This window comes from Heterocephalus glaber, unplaced genomic scaffold, assembly GCF_053883595.1.
Source record: "Heterocephalus glaber isolate CG9 unplaced genomic scaffold, H.glaber_assembly_v1.0 deba00001465, whole genome shotgun sequence".
Lineage (NCBI taxonomy): Eukaryota > Metazoa > Chordata > Mammalia > Rodentia > Bathyergidae > Heterocephalus > Heterocephalus glaber.
The window spans coordinates 1,852,222-1,874,100 of NW_028258312.1; the positions used below are offsets into that span (position 1 = coordinate 1,852,222).

Here is a 21,879-nt window from a genome sequence, read left to right on the forward strand (position 1 = left end):
AAAAGGAAAGGAGGGAACAAGAAGGAAGAAGAATAAAGAAGGGCCAAATCCACAACTATAGTTGGAAACTGCAGCACGCAGCTCTCAAACTGTTAGAACAAGTAGACTTCCACCCCCCAAAAAACTATAGAATTACACAGTGCCATTATATGAGTTCTAATAGACATTTATCAGCTAGGCCATTCAACAATAACAGAATACATATTCTTTGTAAGCACAGATAGAACACCCATAAAGGTAGCACTGGGTCATAAAACAAGCTTTAAATTTAAAAGAATCAAAATCATGCAAATCATGCTTTGTGGCAATATGGAATTAAACTACAAATAAATGACAAAACATAAGAAAATCTCCCACTATTCTGAAATTCATCAAAATACTTCTAAATTATTTATCAAAGACTAGAGAAAAACTCCAAAGTATTTTAATCTGAATAAAAATTAAAATACAACATATCAAATGTTATGGGATATAGACAAAGCAAGGTTTAGATAAAAATCTATACATAGCACTAAATCTTCACGTCAAAAAAAAAAAAAGGTCTTATGTTAGTTACTTTTTTCTTGCTGCTGAGACAAAATACCGGACACCCAACGTTAAAGGGGGAAAGGTTTATTTAGCTTACAGTTCATAGAGGTTTCAGGCCATAATCGGCAGGCTCCAAGGCAGGGTGGCAGTGGGGCAACAGTTCATGGCAGCAGAACACAGCAAAAAAAGCCCCTTTTATCTTATTCAGACGACTTAGGGCAGGTAACACTCATACCCTTAATCCTAGTGTCTTTGGGCATAGCATTGCACTGTCAATCAATTCCACCATCACACACTCTAGATCCAGCCACCTCCCCCACCTATGACCACATGAAGCTCTGGAAGGACACCCAGACACAAGCCATAACAGGTCTCAAATCAATAACCGAACTTTCCACCTCAAGAAACTAGAAAAGGGGAGTACAAAAATCCCTAAGCAAGCAAAAAGGAGACAATAAAGAGTAGCAATCAGTGAAACTACAAATATTAAAGAGGGGAGTCAATGAAACCAGAAGCTGTTTCTTTCAAAAGATCAAGAATTTAAAAACCTCTAGCCAGACTGAAAAAGGAAAAAAAAAAAGATACACATTACCAACATTAGTTATAAAACAGATAATACTGACACAGACTCCAAAACGTTAAAATGATCATAAGAAACCCCTCTATGGATATAAAATTTGACTAACTGGATAAAATGGACCAATTTTTTTTTAATCACAAATTTCCAAAATTTCCCAAGAAGAAATCGATACCTTTAAACAGTCTTACATCCACTGCAAAAACTGAATTTGTAATTTAAAACCTTCTGGAGAATTAGTTGATTGAACTATTAAATCAAGGACTGGCAAACGTCTGTAAAGGGCCAAATACCAAGTATTTTAGGCTCTGGGAACCATACAGTATCTTCTGTAGCTACTCAGACAGTAACTTTCATTAACTCCTCAACTCTGGTATTGTGGTGGGAAAATACCAACCGGAGATAAGTAAACAAATGTGCATGGCCAGACTTAATCTGAGAACTATAATCCAACAAACCCTGGACTATATCACAACTAATATCACTTCCAAGTTCTAACTGCACAATTCTATACTCTTGAATGAATCATTATCTCAAAATGATTAATCAAGATCTTAATATGTGAAGAATCCCAATATATCCAACATAAATACGGACTGAACATCCTAAAGTTTCAAATTTTAGAGCATTTTGGATTTTTTTCTTTTGGTACCACGGATCGAACTCAGGACCTTATGCTTGCGAGGCAGGCGGCAGAACCACTGAGCTAAATTCCCAGCCCTAGAGCATTTTGGATTTTGGGTTTTCAGAGAAGGATGCTCAACTAGTAAAGTCTACTCAAATACTCCAGAATCTTCAAAACTGAAATCCAAAACTACTTCTAGTCCAAATATCCAAATATTGAGTATAAGGGATACTCAATGAACTTAGAAATGAACTTAGTGTGTGATTAATACAAAACCTAACATTTACTAGGTACAATGGCACAGACCTGACATTCCAGCTACTCAAGAGGCTGAAGTAAGAGGATCCAAGTCTGAGGCTACCCTGGGCAACTTAGACCCTATCTTAAAATAACATAACATAATGTAACATAAAATAGGGCCAGGGCTAGAACATTTGCCCAGCATTCAAAGGCTTCAGGTTGGGTGACTGGGGAGTTAAAATTCCAGAGCACAAAAAACTTATGGTCTAAGTGTAATTTTAAACTTCATGATATTATCAATATAAGAAACGTGGTCAGGGCTGGGGATTTAGCTCAGTGGTTTCGCCGCCTGCTGCACAAGCGCAAGGACCCAAGTTCGATCCCCGATACCGAAGAAAAGTTAAGAAACGTGGTTTTTTATTTTGTTTTGTTTTGGTACCAAGGATCAAGCTCAGGACCTTGCACTTACAAGGCAAGTGCAGTGCCACTGAGCTAAATCCTCAGCCCTAAGAAACATTTTTTAAAATATAGAGAAATATATAAATGAAAATTTAACTGCCCATCATCTTGCCACCTAAAGACAATTATTATTCTGATATATTTAGAGATGATCACCTTTTAATCCAGACACATTTTTTAGATATAATATCTTTTCAATACTGCCTGAGAGCTAAAGGACACACAAAGTGATACCAAGGACAGTCTAATAGCAATTTCAAGAAAGCTAAAATTCTATCTATCTGCAGTATGACACTGGCCAAGCTTCCATGTCTGCTCTATCACTGTGATTTCAAAAGACCACTCCATTATTGTTCAAATAGGCCAAAAGCATTTCATCTAATATATAAACATGCAACTTTCTGTGTAAAAAAGATTAAGACATTGCCTATTAAATACTGCAATTCATAATACCAGGGTAGCACACACAGAAAGTACCTCAAACCTCTTAGAAAGCAACACAAAATACAATCTGTTTAAAATATCTTCCTCAGAATAAAAAGGGTGAATTCTTCAAATTCATTTTGTATGATATGAAAATAATACATTAAATTTTGACAAATAGGTTTGTTTCTGAAACAAATCAGAGACCATGGATGAACCTGGAAGACTAAGCTAAGTAAAATAACCCAGACACAGAAGAAAAAATACTGCTTTATATTTCTCACATGTGAATCTAAAAAGCAAATGCATAGAAACAGAGAATAGGTAGTTATTAGAGGATGGGGAGAAGAAAGGGTACAAACTTATATACAGGACATTGGCTATGAAAGTAGACTTTAGGCCCCTATTTTACACACAAAAATAACTCTGTGAGATGACGGATGGTTAAATGGCTTGACTGAAGTAGTCATTCAATGGGCAAAAAAATATCATGGGGCACACTTCAAATATATGCAATAAAACAAATAAATACTACTTTGTCAGAAGAGTAAGTCCTACATATGCTCTAACTTTGCATTTTATGCAACATCTATTTGTATCTAAATTCTCCCAAATATATTATGCAGGTCATAGAGAAGCTTATATTAACAAATCAATAAAATCATTTTCAGGCATAGCTATAGACCCATGGACTACCAATACAGGTGAGAGTCTATTGCAGGAAACCAAGGATTCTATGATGGAAACCACAGATGTGTTTTAAAAAAAAAAAAAAAGAGTTAGGCTGGGGATTTAGCTTAGTGGTTCCGCCTCCTGCCTCGAAAGTGCAAGGTCCTGAGTTCAATCCCCGCCACCAAAAAAAAAAAAAAAAGTCTGCCCCTATAGTTGCACATCACAGAGGCAATTTAAACACCTATGACACTCAAGTAACACCATGCAGTATAGCATGGGAGGATACTTTAAAAATCATTTTTGCTCTGCTCACTTCAAACAGCTGTATCAGACATGGACTGATCTTAAAAGAATACAGTGGACCTCAAGTTATGACTGGCCTGACATATGAACAACTTGGGTTAATTAGCTAACGGAAGATTCATCTGCCTCTTATTTTCTATAGTGTGTATCCAGGTAAATATCTAGATCTCAGCTGTATTGATTTATAACCAACTTGAATTACAACCAGCCCTTGGGAACCAATCAAGTTCATAAGACAAGGGGGTCCACTGTATTTTCAAATTTTTAACACTGAAATTTAAATTTCAGTGTTTAATTTTAGTTCTGGGATATTTAATCTTAGGGGGAAATTCTGCAGCCATTAACACGTTCATGTCAGGGCCATTAAGTCATATGTCTTGCTGCCTGGCAGCTGTGAACCACTGATGGTACATGCATGACTGTCCCACCCAGCAGCATAGGACAGTCATGCATGCACCACCAGTGGTTCAAGCCAGCAGGAACATGTTAAAGATGACACAGAAATCCTATCAGGTGACTTAGAAAATAAACATGGGTAAAATTTCTATAGACTTTCCAGTTAGACAGATCTGATTTCAAATCACACCTGAATGTATATGCATTTTTAAGCAAGAACAGCTCAACAAGGGTTACTATGGGAGTAAAGTAGGTAATAATGCATGTCTCAGCACAATAGCTGACATACGGTAAACAGTATAATAATGTTATGCAGGTTAGGGTGGAGTGTCAACTTGATTGGTTTTATATGTATCCCAGGGCAACTGGTGGAGCACACTGCTAGGTGTATCTAGGTGAGATGTGGAAGTGCAGCTTTGGGGATGTATTATAGCTCCCTCACCCTTTCCCTTCCAAGATGGTTCTCCTGCTCTGCTTCTCAGTGCTTATGAACTATACCCCTCCCCATGATGTTCCTGCATTGGAATCAACTACCATGGACTGAATCCCCCAAACCATGAGGCAAATTAAACCTTTCCTTTAAGTTGTCACTATCAGCTATTGTGTCCAGCAACAGGAAATCTAATTCAAGTGTGCATAATCCTTACTAATAACTAAAAAAACAAAAAAAAGTAAGAACAGATTTTATAAGTGTATATACACACATATCTAGAAATAAGTCTGGAATCCTATGCACAAAAATGAATGGTGGAATTGCAGGCAATATATAATGAACACAGAATTTGTATAATCAGAAAAAATTAAGCTATTCTAATTTCAAAGATAAAATGTAGCCACAAAATAATGTAACAAGCTCTTCACAGAGTCCTTCAAAAGCTGGGAAGCACTGGCTAAGCTAAAGTGATTCCAGGAAATCATTTGCAAAACTGAGAAGAGATTAGCATCTAAATTGAGTGCTTCCCTTCACTACAATAACAATATATCTTTTAAAAAGATCTTTCAAAGTGAACATTAACTGCATACTATTCATATATTCCATATCAAACTATTACCAAACCAAATTAAAATTTATACATGATATATTAGCATAATCAAACTCTTCAATATATGTCTAGTCCAATTCAAAACATGTCCATTTATTGTATTTTTCTTTTCAGATCCTACACCTACTAATATTTTGGGGAAAGAACAAAAATAAAATGTATCCTTAAGCAATATTATCCTTACCATCTTTATCCTAAACTGTGCAAAATTTCTTCTACCTAACACTATAGCTTTTTTTTGTTTTTTAGAAATTTAACTTTTTATTAGTACATGTTTGCAATATATATTACAGTCAACTTAGGGGACTGATACACACACATACTTCATCTTGATCATTTTTACTCCCCCAGTCCCCTCCTCACCCTAACACTACAGCTTTAAATATAGAGAAATACAAGCTAGAAAGGATATTATGCATGAGTTACCATACAATTCTGGACATTCAATGAAGAAGCTAATGCTAAACTCATCTGTTCACCTTAATTGGCTGGTTACGCAACAGTTAGAATGATCTAAAAGAAATGTAGTACCAACAAGAAACATAAAACAAACACAGAATTTAAAATTTTATTAACCAGAATAAAGGTTAAAAATTGTTTAATAACATTTTATTTAACCCAATATATTCATATTATCAATGAGATATTTTACATTCTTTTTGGCTAAGCCTTTGAAATCCAGTATGTAGTTTATATTTACAGTACATCTTATCCTAAACATTTCAAGTTAGACTTCAAGTGCTCAATAGTCACATATGACTAATGACTAACATACTGAAAAGCACAGAGCTAGAGCAATTCAAGCCCACAGCATGTGCTTGTTCTTACCAACCAATAGTAATCCTAACTCTAGTCAGTCATATATGCCATTAAATTGCTAGGCAAGACTACTCAAGCCAAAAATCAAATGAAATTCATTTCAAAGGTTTCTTTATGTTTCAGACACTGTGAGAAATACTAACAGATTGAGGGGGAAAGGCTTTGGGGAGGAGTCTGGTATTGAAAAGTATAATAATGGGGACCAAAAAGCTTGGTTCAGTAAATTCTATTAGAAAAGCATCCCTTAAAAAAAGGGACAAAGGAATGGGATAGAAAATCCCTTAGCAGAATGAAGACTGACTGTAAAATACAGAATTTAGCTGTATAAATAAAAGGCTCTTCAACCACCCTCATTGGAGGAAAGATAGCCTATTTAATAAATGGTGTTGGAAAAACATTTCAACCTGCCAAAGATTAAAACTAGACCCATACCTATCACCATGCAATAAACTAAGATCAAAGTGGATTAAAGATCTAAATATTAAAATAGAAACACTAAACTTGCTGGAAGATAAGTTAGGTAGAACTCTTGAAGACATTGGCATAGGAAAAGACTTTAGGAACAAAACCTCAGTAGTACAGGAACTAGCACAAAGAATCAACAACTGGGATCTCATCTTATTAAAAAGCTTCTGCACAGCTAGAGAAACCACCAACAGAGCTAAAAGACAACCTACAATGTGGTAAAAAAATTTTAGCAGCTGTACCTCAGACAAAGGTCTACTATCTAGAATATATAAAGAACTTAAAAAAATCAGACCCCCCAAATTCAAAGACCCAATTCAAAAATGGGCACCTGAAATGAACAGACATTTCTCAGACAAAAGTTAAAGCAGCAAATAAGCATATGAAAAGATGTTCAACATCACTGGTCATTCAAGAGATGCAGATGAAAACAACATTGAGATTCCACCTCACACCAGAAAGAATGGCTGCAATCAAGAAATCAACCAATAACAAATGCTGGCAGGGGTGTGGGGAGAAAGGAACCCTTCTCCATTGTTGGTGGGAGTGTAGACTGGTGCAACCACTGAGGAAATCAGTATGGAGATACTTCAAACAACTAGGACTAGAGGACCCATTTGACCCAGCTATTCCCCTACTGGGTATCTTCCCAAAAGAATTAAAAGAATCATACCACAGTGATATATGTGCACCCATGTTTATAATGGCACAGTTTGTAATAGCTAAAGTTGGAAACAGGCCAAGTGCCCATCAACTGGAAACTGGATAAAGAAGATGTGGGGTTTTTTTAATAAAATGGAGTACTACTCAGCTATAAAGAACGACAAACTAGAGGCATTTATAGCTAAATGGATGCATATTGAGGCCATCCTCTTAAGTGAAATAAATAGGACACACATGTGTAAATACCGAATAGTTTCTCTAGTGTGAGAAACTGAAAGTGTAAATAAGGATTAAAATGATTAAAACGAGTAACTGATAATTTGAAATAGGAAGAAAAGGTCCAAAGGGGTAGGGAAATTGGGAGGGGAAGGGGAAAGGAAAGAAGGGAAAGGAAAAATTATGAGAAAAGGAAAAAATGGAAATAAAGTCTTTGTAAATAGGGAAGGGTGGAGGGGGTAAAGGGAGGACAGGTAATGGGGAAAATATAAGAACTAAGATACATCATGTACAGGTACAAGCACCCAATGACAAATGTAAACGTATTGTATACCTAAAATGTACCAATAAAAGAATTTAAGCAAATAAATAAATAAATAAAAGGCTCTTTAAGAGGTTTTTCACTGCAACTGAAATAATCTCAGAGAACAGTACGACACACAACTGGGCACCCTAGTTCAATAAATATTTCATGTTTATATACAGAATAAAATACTAATAACATTTTTCAAATTTAATTACTTTTCATTTTAATTTCAATTTATTTACTTTTAAACCTTTTAAGGTTATAATACCTATTCAAAGATGTTTTTCTTTCTCTAGAACCCTTACACCCAGAACAATTTTAGGTTGATAAAAGAGAAGCAAACTAAATTAACCATATTACATTTCAAGAAAACCTGATGGTCATTTGTAGAATTACAAGAATCCATTGGTGGGTTGAAGAACCTCTACTGTCATACATCTGTGGTATTTCCACATTTAGTTAGGGTTAAACACATTACTTTTACATCAGTATCTCTTAGAGCCTCTATAAATAAGCTATAGAGCCAAGACTATCTGACTACCCTCTAACTTCTCAAACCACAATGCAAACAGGAACATTAAGGCTGCTGGACTCCTGACCCTTAGGGCCTTTAAAAGGAACACTGGCATTTGCCTGATGAATTAAATTTGATTCTACTTTGGTCCAAGGTATTACTTTCACTAATTGCTTGTTTTTGAGTTCTTGGTTGGTAATTTTTTCTAAAATGTCATCCACATACTGAATCTTCAGTAAGTAGAGGTAAACCACCCACAGCCTCCCACACCCCACCTGCCCCAGAATTCAAAGCCCATAAGGGTATTTTCCCCCAAACTGTTCATTTTATTCATTCTCCGAAGTCAACATGTGTTCATTAAGCAAGCTTTTACTGAGTACCTCTTCTAGCATTATACTAGACCATGAAAGAATACTTTCACATAGTTCAGTCTTCCAAAAGCTTAAAACTTAATTACAAAAATTACATTAATAAGGGCCAGGGATTTAGCTCAGTGGCGCTGTGCCTGCCTCACAAGCCCAAGGTCCTGTGTTCAATCCCCAGTACCAAAAAAATAAAATAAAATAAAAAATAATAATAATAATAAATTAATAATAATAATGCTATTAATGGGAGAGTCCACAGAATGGAAAAGGTGAAAACATGTTAGCATTTCTAGATTTTATCAGTCTACAAAGTTCTATGTAATAAACAAGTTTTAATTGATGCAAGTCATACTATAACTACTTGTTTAATATTTTTCAATAGAAATAATCAAAACTTAATTTTTTTTTAATCAGAAGAATATAAAATAAATCTTCTAAGAAGCCTCTGATTTCCCAGCTGGAAATAATCTCATCCTCCTTGCTATTTGCATGGCATTAAATACCCTGTAAAGATTCTTTGTATTCTAAAAGGAAGGATCAGAACATTCCTTCTTTTACATGGTGCCCAGAACTCTGCTTTGCATGTAACACATACACCATATGAACTGAGTGACTGACAGAGATGGCCAGTTAAATTCCGTCACTTCAGGCTGTAAACATTGTAAATGCTTCATAAATGAACAAAAATCTATCCTTAGCTGCTTCTGCTTCTCTGGGCCTTTCCAACATTCTTCAAGTGCAGTCCAGTGCCTTCCCCCTTTATCCTCACTCCATTGCTTCTTGACAAGACTGAACCTGTTCACTTTACATGAGTCAATAAAAAGGAAAACGACAGGGCCGGGGATTTAGCTCAGTGGTTCTGCCGCCTACATTGCAAACACAAGAACCTGAGTTCAATACCCAGTACCAATAAATAAATAAATGAATGAATGAATGAATGAATGAATGAATGAATGAAAAGGAAACTATAGATCAATTTCAGGAGACACATTCCCATCAATTTCAGGAGACACATTCCCAGAGTTCAACTCCTAAAATGTTCTTCTGGATCCCAAGAAAATTTCTTTCAAGACTTCCACCACATACTCAGCCTTCAGCCTATCATCAAGCATTGTGCTTTAGTTCTCACTTAAAAAGTGCTCTACTATGGTCTCCAAGTTTTTTATATACTAAATGAGCAATTTCAGTTTTCCTACACTATATCATGAATAGAAAGTGCTACAGGTATTTCCATGATACTCTAGGAAGAAACTCGAAAGCTCAAGTCAAGGTTGGCTACAGTCTGAGCAACCCTAGGACTTAAGGTTTATCTTGAGACTCATTAGGAAGCTCTGCAGATTTATCACATCCTTTTCCCCATCAAAGCTGTTTTCAAAAAGGTTTCCTAATCACAATTGCACTGGACAGTTTTGTGTCGCTTCCATCACTACACATAATAGCAGGTAACTGATCCACATACAGTCTTAAGTATTTGTTCTCTTACTTATGAATCTAATATTGTGAGTAATTCTTCAGCTTATCCATCTTTTTGTATTTTCTAATTCTCTAGAATAGTTGTGGATTTTTAAATGTGTCCCACATTCCCACTGTGACTTATCAACTACATTTTCCTTTTGAATTAACTAAACTTCTAATCTCATTTTTCTTAGGTAGACTGACTTACGATCAAAACATGGCAATGTCTTAAAATTCATTATGCTTCACTAATTTCATAATATGAGAGAAACAAGATAAACACAGGAAGGCATTTATCTTCACCCTAGGAATTCCATCATGACTCACCAATATAAGCACGTGAGGGCAATAGGAAGAAAATGTTCAAATGGGAAGGGGAACATGGTGGGGGAGGGAGAAAGAAAGGAAGAGGAAAGAAAAAATAAAAACAAAGCTTTTGTAAACAGGAGGGGAAAAGGGGGTTGAAGGGTGGGGAAGGGATTCGGGAAAAAAAAGAAAAATCAAGATACATTATATACAAGTACAAATTCCTTGTGATGAATGTGATCATTACGTATATGTAAAATATACAAATAAAATTTTTTTAAACCACAAACAAAACAATAAGCATATAAGCGAAAAACAAGATGTGCAGCAAATGAACAAATGAGAACGAACCAAGATCTTTTTCTGAAAAGTGTTAAAGAGGGGCCAGGGATTTAGCTCAGTGTTTTCGCCGCCTGCCGCACAAGCACAAGGACCCAAATTCAATCCCCAGTACCAAAAAAAAAAAAGTGTTAAAGAAAAAAAACAAAATCACTAGTGAGGACAACTAATTTGTATTGTCCCTCTTCCCTTTAAAATGCTTTTATATAATTTTTATTAATTTATTCCATCCTTGCATAGTAGAATATTAGGTACATGGTCTGAACTACAGTAACCTTGAAGTAGTATTAAGTAGCTAGAAGAGAAAAGTAATAGGGAAGGAAAAAGAGAGAAGATATGATAAAAGAGAAAAATCAGCAATTCAGATTTTTCTATGGCAAAAACAGTATCAAATTTCATAGCACTAATTTTTAAGCATGAACTTTAAAATTTAAAAAAAATTAAGAAAAAATTACCGAGCTTGCCCCATATAGCTATATATTGCAATTATCCACTTTCAACATTCCATTTGGTTCATGAAAAAAATTTCATAAAAGAAATTTCATAAAAAAATATTAAAGATAGGCCTGGGGATTTAGCTCAGTGGTTCCGGCGCCTGCCTCGCAAGCATAAGGTCCCGAGTTCGATCCCTGGCACACACACAAAAAAAAATATTAAAGATAGATTTTCAGCATTTCCTCTCACCCAGATTTAGACAGATACCTAGTTATAATAACAGAAATTTAGAAGGTCATTATTCTAAAGAGATACATGCTAAAATACATGAAGATAAAGCATCAAAATGCCTAAAATTTACTTGCAAATGTTTCAGAGGAAAAAAAAAGTACCCTGGGATATATAAACATTTATACACCCATGCAAATGTGTCTATGTGTTAATTGATTAATCTAGTGGAAGGGTATATAAGTGTTCGTTGCACGATTATTTTAAATTTAAATTTCTGCAAAATAAAAAGTTGGAGAAGAAAAGGCCACTTAGAAAGTAGTTTACCCATTGCTTTAAAACTCTGACCCACCAAAAAAGCCAAGAAGTCAAAGACATATACTTGTTATTAATTGTTAAAATATCTAAGGTCCAAACTGTTATAGAAAACTCTTCAGACATAAATATCTCACTTCAAAGAAAAATTCTAACCAGGTGTGGCGGCACATACCTGTAATCTCAGCATTTTGGAACACTGAAACAAGATGACTGCAAGCTAGAGCCCAGCCCGAGCAACTCACCAAGGCCCTGTCTCAAAAATTTAAAACAAAACAGTGGTAGGAGTGGAAGAACAGAATAGCCTAGTGCTGAGGCCCTTCAATACCACCAAAAAACCAAAGAAATAACAACAAAAAAGGAGAAGTTCCGACACTCACATTGCCCATGTACTCTGAGAGCAGATCCTGCAGGGCCTGGCGGACAGCATTGCACTCTGCCACAATTCGCTCACGGCGGTCATCACGCGTGCAGGATGAGTCAGCCATGAGTGCAGCACCACTAATGATGCTTTCCAGGCGTTCCTCTAGGGATGGCCTAAAGCGCTCCTCACTGAAGCTCAGAGGGTCTACAATGATTTGTTTCTGCAAAGGAAGTTTTACCGAATGTTAATGCTCATTTCTGTTTCTTCCATTTCAAGAAGGCAAGGAAAGAGTCTTATTAAAAAAAATCCAGGTTTAATTCCAATTATCTAAAAGAAAATTACTCTTCTTGGCACATGAAAGACTATCCCATGTAAGGCTATCCCATGTAAATTGGACTACAGTAGATCACTTCCCAAATAAGGAACTATCCAGGCAAACAGGCCCTGGGTAAGGTATGTACCATAAGTGCAAATGCCAAGTTTGTCATGTTCACACTACTTATTCTAAACATCTAAAGGTCAGCCTATGCTGTAATAGTAATTCAAATTATCATATGAGAATTACAAGGAAAATAAAACTTATCTCTTTCTTATGTACAGAGTATAAATTGAAAATAAACATGTAACACTGACTTCTGCCCCAAAGTTTCAGAAAGAAATGCATATATAATAAATTTTATCCATTTCCTCACTTTATACATGCTGAGGCAGGAGAACCAAAAGAGTCAACCCAAGTCTGGGCAAATTAACAACTCAGAGACCCTATCTCTAATAAAAAATAAAAAGGCAGGAATTTTGGGGATGTAGCTCAGTGAGAAGGCCAATCTACAAAAGGGGGGAAAGAAAAAATGCATCTTAAGAGTCTGTTATAAAGTCACTTCATATTTAAAGCTCCATTTTGATTATCAGTCTTTAGGCTTAACCCTGTCTTTACGCCTTATGACAAGTCCTGAATCAGGCATGTATATTAGCAAATATCACTTACCCAAGCAGAAGAGGTAAGACAAAAGAGATAAGGCAAGGCAAAACTGATAAAAACAAAATGTATTCCATTGTACCGAATTCCATACTTTAAAGAATTCCTATTAGGAAAGTATGCTGGCCACTTATAACACAATATTCTCTTACTTTAAAAGAAAAAATTTTGTCTTGACAGTTCATTTAAAATAAACAAAAATCTTTTAAAAATATCTTAAGTTGCTGCCATCTACTGGAAACCAGAGGCACTGTGGGTAGGAATTAAAAAAAAAAAGCAGCTGTGTACACTAGACTGTACATACACAATATACATAACCGGACCTAGGACATCATTTATAAAAGGTAATTAATTATATAGCATTATGCTAAGAAAATACTTTAATTTCAAATGTGGCCTCACTTGATTACACTGTGTGTTTGTGATTCAAATTAATACATGGAGAAATATATCTAGGCAGACAAGATTAAGATTAAAGCAATCAGTATGATATGTCTGTATTTCCCAGTAGACTATGTGTTCTTGGAGTCTATGTACACTTTGCTTCTGCATCTCCCAGAGCTTCAAATCTACCAGAAGGAGCTGGGCATGCCTGTAATCCCAGCACTCAGGAGGCTGAGACAGGAGGATCACCAAGAGTTCAAGGCCAACCTAGGCTACACAGTGAATTTAAGGTCAGCATGGAATACATGATGAGATCTTGTCTCAAAGAAACAAATCAAACAAAACAAGAATCTTCTGAAGGTCAAAATCTTGTTGAAATGACCCAGACTCATAGTCTCAATAAAAAATGACCTCATTTAACCGAAACTGAAAAGAAAAAAAAGACGAATGCTTGGAGCCAAGTTATAATCATGTAGACTGATGATTCATAAAAATTTCTTTCCACTTAAATCTGCAGTTGAGCTTTCATCAGAACCCTTGATCACATTTCGCCAAGAACCTGTTATCTTCTAGGGATTGGTGAAGAGACTGAAGTTTCCTCCCAAGCATAACTTACATCAAAATTATTGAGAGCATATGCCAGTTCTCCTCCTCCTCCACCCTGGTGCTGGGAAGCATCATCTGACGCGGTTGCCTGGGCAGCATTGGAAATGCCTGTGACTGCCTGCTGCAGCTGCTTGTATATCAGATCCCGGTTGGCCTTATAGGCTGCGACATCAGGGTGTTGTAAGCAAGCCTGAGATGCAGTATACAGGATTGGAACGTTTTTCTGCAGGATTCCTCTGGCTGCAGCCATCTGATCACGATGGCCCACATCTTTCAATTCCTACAAGAGTAAAATAAGAAAATTGAAGCATTCTTTATATGGGTTCTATTAATATGAAAATTTGCCAATAGAGTCTAAAAAGTTAGCATTTCTACTAATTAGACAGATGCATTATTTTCATTAACAAACAAGCTTGAAAATTAATCACAAAGGAAACAGTATGGCTTTGAGCTTTGGAATCACACAAACTATTTTTTCTTGGTTTTTGTGATCCTACTTTAAACATTATACTCAGTTTTTCCTTCTGCAAAAATAGGAGCAGCAACAATAGCTCTTTTATCATCCTGAGGAATAAATGGGATAGGGAAAAAATAAATGGGATAAAGTACCTGGAATAGCACTAAATAAAAGTCAAAACATAAAATCTCTTAGCATTTAGATTGTAACTATAGATAAATGTATGTATCTCTATTTCAACCAAAACACATTGTACAGACAAGTTTAAACAGAGCATGATTATGAGGAATTATTGAGTTATATGGCTCAGTGTGACCAGTTGAAGGTCATTAAACCAAAAAGTTGAGGCTCATGTGCTCCATGATTTCAATTCATAATTATAATATTCATCATAGTAGATGTGGTCTTTTGTTGTTATTGTTGTTGTTTTGGTTTTTTGAGACAGGGTCTCACTATACAGTTCAGGCTGGTCTTGAACTCACTATGTAGCCCAGGCTGGCCTCAAACTCATGGCAATCCCTCCTGCCTCAGCCTCTCCAGGGCACATGCACTACACCTGGCTATAGATGTTGTTTTAAGTGAAAATGTCCTTTTCAATTTCCTCTATCCTGTAATTATAATCCACAATTTAAAAGGCCTTAAGGTTCCTGGCACAATTTCTATTAACGGCATCCACCTATTAGGCTGGGTGAGTAGGCTAAATGACAAATGATACCAACAATATAACCAAGAAGAGACAGGGGCACTCCTGATATCCCACTGTTACTGAAAAAGGGACAGAAAAAGAGGACAGGGAGAAAGAGAAGTCTTTGATAAATGTGAATCACCATCAGAAGAGGAAATATGATTGGAAATTCTAACACTAGATCTATTCCAAGTCTATTTTACATATGATCATATAATTCCAATATTAATGTCACCAACTAAAACCTAACATACAAATTTAAATGTTTTTAAAATGAGTACTAGATGTAGAAACAGTAAGAGAAAACTGACTAATTTTAGAAGGCCAAAGTCAATTACTCAATTAAAAGTCTGACCTAACTACATAATGAATTCTCTTTCTAGATGAGTTCCTAATTAAGCATTAGAAACATCAAACTGGCTTCCTTTTTCTGAAACTTCATTTCAGTATATATTTTAGGGTTTACATCTTTATCCACACCATGAATAATATGACAACATACATTTCCTCCTAGAATTCTAATTTGACACCTGAATTTGCAAGTAATGGCTCACAGCACTCCAAATGCCCTGTAGCACAGTGCATTAGGCTAAATATTCAGAATAGTACCCTGTAGATTTAAAAAATGAGTAATCATTTCAAGACTCAAGTCACAACAAGGGGAGGTGGCTAACATCACACTTAAACAGCTGGTGCACATGTTCTGTGGGACATTTCCTAAATGTCTTATCCTCACCACAACTTGAAGGACTCTAAGTCTCACAGGGAAGCATTTGGTTTTAAGCATTTACATTATCCTCTATTTTCTAAAATGTTTTGCAACCAGCTTTGGCATTCTTTCCGTTAGATCAGCACATATTCTTATAATGCTTACCAAAGATTCTTGTGATCATCTAAAGTTAATAGCTGCCAGAATTACATACTAGTCAACACCTGACATCCCTAAGCCACTGCCTGACCTGGTATGATAATCTTCTACTTTTCCAAAGACCATATTAGGCTAAATATTCAAAAACAGGACCCTGTGGATTTAGGTGTTCATTTCAAGACTCAAGTTATGGCAATGTACTGTGGCTAATTATTCTGCTTAAATAGCAGGTCTACATGTTCTGTGTAGCATTTTCTAAATGTCATGCCCTCAGCACAACGTATTTCTGATAGACACCTATCAGAATGGAAGATATATTTCAACCAATATGAAAAAAACAATTAAATATAATCGCTTATCCTAACTGCTAAAGTATTCTTCTTTCTCTCTTTAAAACTGCTTTTGCCTCAGCACAAAGAAACCAATTTTAAGTGAAGATAAGAAAATGGATACTACAGTGGGCATCACTATTTACTGTAATAAGAATACATCAATCAGGGTTGGGGATCTAGCTCAGTGGCACTGTGCCTCCCTCGCAAGTACAAGGTCCTTAGTTGAATCCCTGGTACCAAAAAAAAAAAAAAATCAATTAAAAGGAAAACAGGGGCTGGGGATTTAGCTCAGTGGTTTCACTGCCTGCTGCGCAAGTGCAAGGACCCGAGTTCAATCACCGATACCAGAAAAAAAAAAGTAAACCTGGATTGATGTTGGTTCATCCTTACCTCTGCCATCACCTTTACCCTGTGCTACTGTTTGAACATGTCCCCCACCCTCCAGTTTACATGTCAGAAATAATCCCCAAATTTATGTGTTAATGGTATTTAGAGGTAGGACCTTCAGGAGATAATTAGGACTGAATGCAGTCATGAGATCCAGACCTCCAAGATGGCATTAGTGGGAGAGACTCAAGCTGTGTCTGCCAAGTGATGCCCTCTGCCATATTGTGATGAAGAAGACTCTCATCAGACATTGAGCACCATGTTCTTGGGCTTCTCAGCCTCCAGTACATGAGCTAAATAACATCTATTCTTTTAAATGACTCAATCTGTGATATTCAGTTATAGCAACAGAAAATACAGTTTTACAATCAAAGTAGAGCCGGGAGGCTAACAGAAATATAACACTTCAACTCAACAAGTATGTCCACCTTAGAAAGTTAACAGATTGGAGCCACATTTAGAATCCCAATACAGGATGCATCTAAAGCACACCAAGTGGTTTATTCATTCAACAAATAACTGTTGAGCATTACTGAATCTAGGCAAGGTTCTCAGCAGTAGGATTTATAGAACTGAATTTGTTTATACAGGACTTATAACAGTAGTTGGCAAAAGTAAATACTTTAGTCACTCATTATTTCAATTTCAACAATATCATCATGACCACCACAGCATATCCAAGAAGAACTTCAAAGAGGTAAACTCCACAAAGGGTATGAACCTTAGGAGTTTTTCTTCCATGGGTAGCTGCTGTTAAGTGATACAAGGGCAGCTAAGGGAGCCACTACACATTTTATACCTAAATACCGGTGTTGACAAAACACTTTTTCTGGACTAAGGTTGCCTGCAAAGATGAGACAATCAAAGGTGGAGGTAAATTATTATTTAATTTGAGGAAAGAAGAAAAAGTCCAAAGTTTAGGAAATAGACCAAAAAAGTTGCTGCAGCTGAGGTTCAAAAATGTTCTCCAAGGGCCGGGGATTTAGCTCAGAGGCACCGCAGGAAGGTTCTGAGGTTCAATCCCTGCTACCAAAAAAAGAAAAAAGAAAATGTTCCCCAATAGTTCATTGTGTTGAAGGCTTGGTTACCTCCTCCTGGGATCTGAGAATCTAAATGGATCATGAGGGCTCTAACTTCATCAAGTGGATTAACCCATCAACGAGTTCACAGCTCAGTACGTTTTTGGTGGAGCCTTACTGGATGGGGTGGGAGTCACTGGGGGTATGCGTTTGAAGGGAATATCTGGTCCCTGGCCCACTCTTCTCAGGCCCTTTACCCACTCTCTGCTTCCTGGCTGCCATGAAGTGAATAGCTTTTTCCATCATGCCTTTCCTCCATGATTCTTCTGCCTTGGAATCAGCAGACTAGAGTGCAACCTATGAAACCACTAGTCAAAATAAAAGTTCTTTTTTTGATTTTTTTTCTGATATGTGGTCATGATGATAAAAGGCTAATATGGGGGCTAAACATACAGCAATGAAAAAATTCTGTCAGAAAACATGACCAGTTACTAAAGGAAATGAAGAGGCAGTACCCAAATGAAACTGAGTATAGAAGTATCCAGAATGAATTCTCAACTGGGTCCATAGGATGATATAAGTAGAAGTTTCATTCCCCAAATAAGCACTAATCTATAGGAATATACATGAAGGCCCAGGTCCTATAAAAGGACATTTTGTAAACAGGGGACACACACAGGCCCACAATCAGCCTACTCAATGGATTTTTTTTTCTTTTTTGAGACAGGGTCTCACTATGTAGTCCAGGCTGGCCTCAAACTCACAGTGCTCCTCCTGCCTCCTGCCTCCAGCCTCCACCTCATGAAGGCTGAGATTATAGGCATGCACCACCACATCTAGCGAAATTAATTTTCTCAATAGGAGTCTAAGGCTAAAAGTTAGTGTTAGGCAAACTGATAGATGCTAGTAATCCCAGCTACTTTCAAGGATGAGTTGAAAGGATCCCAAGTCCAATGCCAGCCTGGGCAACTTAACAAGAACCTGTCTCAAAACAAAAATTAAAAAGGGCTGAAAATGTAGCTCAGTGGTAGAATGCCCCTGGGTTCAATCCCTAGTAGTGTCAAAAAGAAGAAAAGAAGGAAAGGGAGAGGGGGAGGGAAAGGGATGGGGGAGGGGGAGGGGGGAAGAGGCAAACTATAAATGACTGACATACTACAAAGCCCCAAAAACACGTTCCCATTTTCTCAAAAATCACAGTAGGTGGTTAGGTGTGGTAAAGCACACCTGTAATCCTAGCACTCAGGAGGCTGAGGCAAGAAGATTGCCATGAGTTCAAGACCAGCCAGGGCTACACAGTGAGTTTAAGACCAGCCTGAACTACACAGTGAGATCCTCTCTCAAAAAGATAGAAAAACCTTTTTTAAATAAATAAATCACAACAGAAAAAGAAAACAGCAATAAAATAAGTAATTTATAGATGGTTTAGGTACTATGTTACAAAAGTATGAGCAAAATAAAGGAAAACAACAAAGTTGTTGGGATGCTTATGCCTAAAAGGACAAGAGGAGGCAGCCACAGGAAGCAAGGTGTGTGGAGGGTGCTATGCAACAGGAGCTTTGTCTTTTAGCCACCCAGGGTAACCATCAGGGAGGTGGGCACCATGAATAACATCCCAGCATCACTATCTCCTCTGAGATCTTGCTTATGTTAGCACTGGCCAAACCTAATCAGGAACCTGAGGCAGGCAGCCCATGGACACATAGCCAGACAGGTTAAATTCCGAGGATAGAGAACAAGGAGGACAAGGGTGGAACATAAAATATGGAAGGCCAAAAATATTATCCAACATGTGTGCAATAGCACCACGATGTTTATATCTTGTTCTGAAGTTGGGGGCCATCCACCGAGAATTTCTTTAAATACATGGTGGATGTGTCAGTTACTTTTCTTGTTGCTGAGACAAAATATCTGACACCCCAAGTTAAACGGGGAAGATTTATTTAGCTCACAGTCTGTAGTGGTTTCAGTCCTTAATTGGCTGGCTCCAAGGCAGAGTGGCACATGTCAGAGGGGCATTACAGAGGAGAAACAGTTCATGGTGCCCACATGGTAACAAAAGCAACACGGGACCTTAACATCTTCCTGCCCCTTTTATCTTATTCAGACTACTCAGGGTGGGTACCACTCACACCCCTAATCCTAGTGCCCTTGAGCCTGGAGGGCAACACAAATTGATTCCAGGGTCACACACTCTAGATCCAGCCACCTCCAAAAAAGCCTCACCTCATTTGCATGAGGATTGGGAGGAACATCTAAACATAAGCCATAACAGCGGATCATGTACCAAGACCTCCGTCTTTATTTTAACAAGTTTTACTTAGTAAAACATAGCCAGAAAGAAATAATTACAAAGAAAGCTTTAAGTCAAGGCCTCACTGATTCCTATAGCATTAACATTGTGTCTCAACTCTCAAAACAAACTTTTAAAAAGCTTAAACTTAACTTAAAAGATTTAAAATGAATATATGAACTAGAGTGGACAACCATGAGAAATGTTCCTCTTTGAATTAAGGATATAGGGTTGGGGGATGTAGTTCAGTGGTGCCAATGCCTGTCTGGCAAGCAAAAGGTCTTGAGCTGGATGGGGGGTTGGGGGGGGTGAATAAATTAAAGTGTCAAAAAAAGTACATCTCCCCAGGGTTTTTTAGTGTGGCAGGGTGTGAAGGATCAACATATAACATAAACTGCTTTAACTCACGTACCAATATAAAGTATTCTGCCAAAATATTAATTGAGAAAGGCAGAAGAAAATAGTTTTAGTTCACTCAATATCACATGCTAACAAGGAATCCTTAATGGAGTTGTGGAAAAATTAAAACTCAAGCAGCATTACTTTCCAACACATTTTTCCAACTGCAAACAAAATTCTGAACTGCTACTATGTTTCACCTCAAGAACACCATCTAGGGCCGGGATTTAGCTCAGTGGTTTCACCGCCTGCTGCCCAAGCGCAAGGACCAGAGTTCGATCCCCGGTACCAAAAAAAAAAACAACACGCCATCTATTTACTTATTCCACCATTTTACAAAGACACAAAATAGTAAGTGGCAGTCTAAATGTTCTTAATTTGCCTAAAAAATTGTAAGTCTTCGTTAACCAGGATTCAACAAGGTTTTAAAACAGGATGCTGACCAAACCATATTTTCTTTTGGTACTGGGGATTGAACTCAGGACCTTGCGCTTGCAAGGCAGGCAGCAGCACCACTGAGCTAAATCCCCAGGCCACTTTATTTTCTAATATAACAACATTTATTAGCCAGGCATGATGGCACAAGCCTGTAATCCTACCACTCAGGAGGCTGAGGCAGGAGGATTCCCATGAGTTTGAGACCAGCTTGGGCTACACAGTGAGTTCAAGGTCAGCCTGAATTACAGAGTGACACTGTCTCAATAAACAAAACTAAAAACAACAAAAGAAGCCATTTTATTTCACTTATTCAAGTGAGAACATGTATCAAAGAGCACTGAGTAAAGTAAATTGCGAACATATTTGGCCAGCTTGCTGTATTTACAGAATTATCACTATTTTTTTTCCCTAGTACTGGGGATCGAACTCAGGACCTTGTGCTTGCAAGGCAGGCACAGTGCCAAAATTTAAAACCAGGATTTCATATGTACAAAATTAGTATGGTCACATCTCCTGGCTTGAAATATGACCAACAGACAATTATTCACCAGCTATCCTCCAAGGAGGGACTTCTTAGTGGCTGGGACTATATTCAATACCATGCACACATTATTAAACTTAATTCTCTCAACCCTGTGGCCAGATACTATATACCAATATAATCAAATAACTAAGAACCCTCTAAAGCTGAAGATATCATATATTAAACATTTTTTATATCAGACATTTAGAGCACTGATAATTATTCTTAATGAAAACAGTCTGTAAGTCATCCTAGGTTACCTATCCAAATCCATCCACTCACCCCAAGCCTCTTCTTTCCTATCAGAGTTTGTGTTGCACATCCCTATCCCAGAGAAGAAGGTCTGTATTGATTACTGAGGCAGGCATAGGAGAAAGCCCTTCGTCTTAGAATGGTAAGTGAAAACAGGCATGTCACACAATTCAGATTTAGGGCTAGTATGCTAGGACTTCTAAAAC

General features: G+C 37.1%; 1 protein-coding gene across 5 annotated transcripts in view; it reads right to left on the bottom strand.

Annotated features, from left to right (window-relative positions):
• The window catches only part of Ctnna1 (catenin alpha 1), a 383,070-nt gene that overhangs the window by 95,029 nt on the left and 266,162 nt on the right, over positions 1-21,879 (bottom strand). For all 5 annotated transcript variants that reach the window (XM_087180658.1, NM_001310282.1, XM_087180657.1 and 2 more), the window contains 2 exon segments: positions 14,034-14,303; positions 12,074-12,277 (listed from right to left, as the gene is read on the bottom strand). In XM_087180658.1, coding sequence (XP_087036784.1) covers positions 12,074-12,277; positions 14,034-14,303 — 474 coding nt within the window.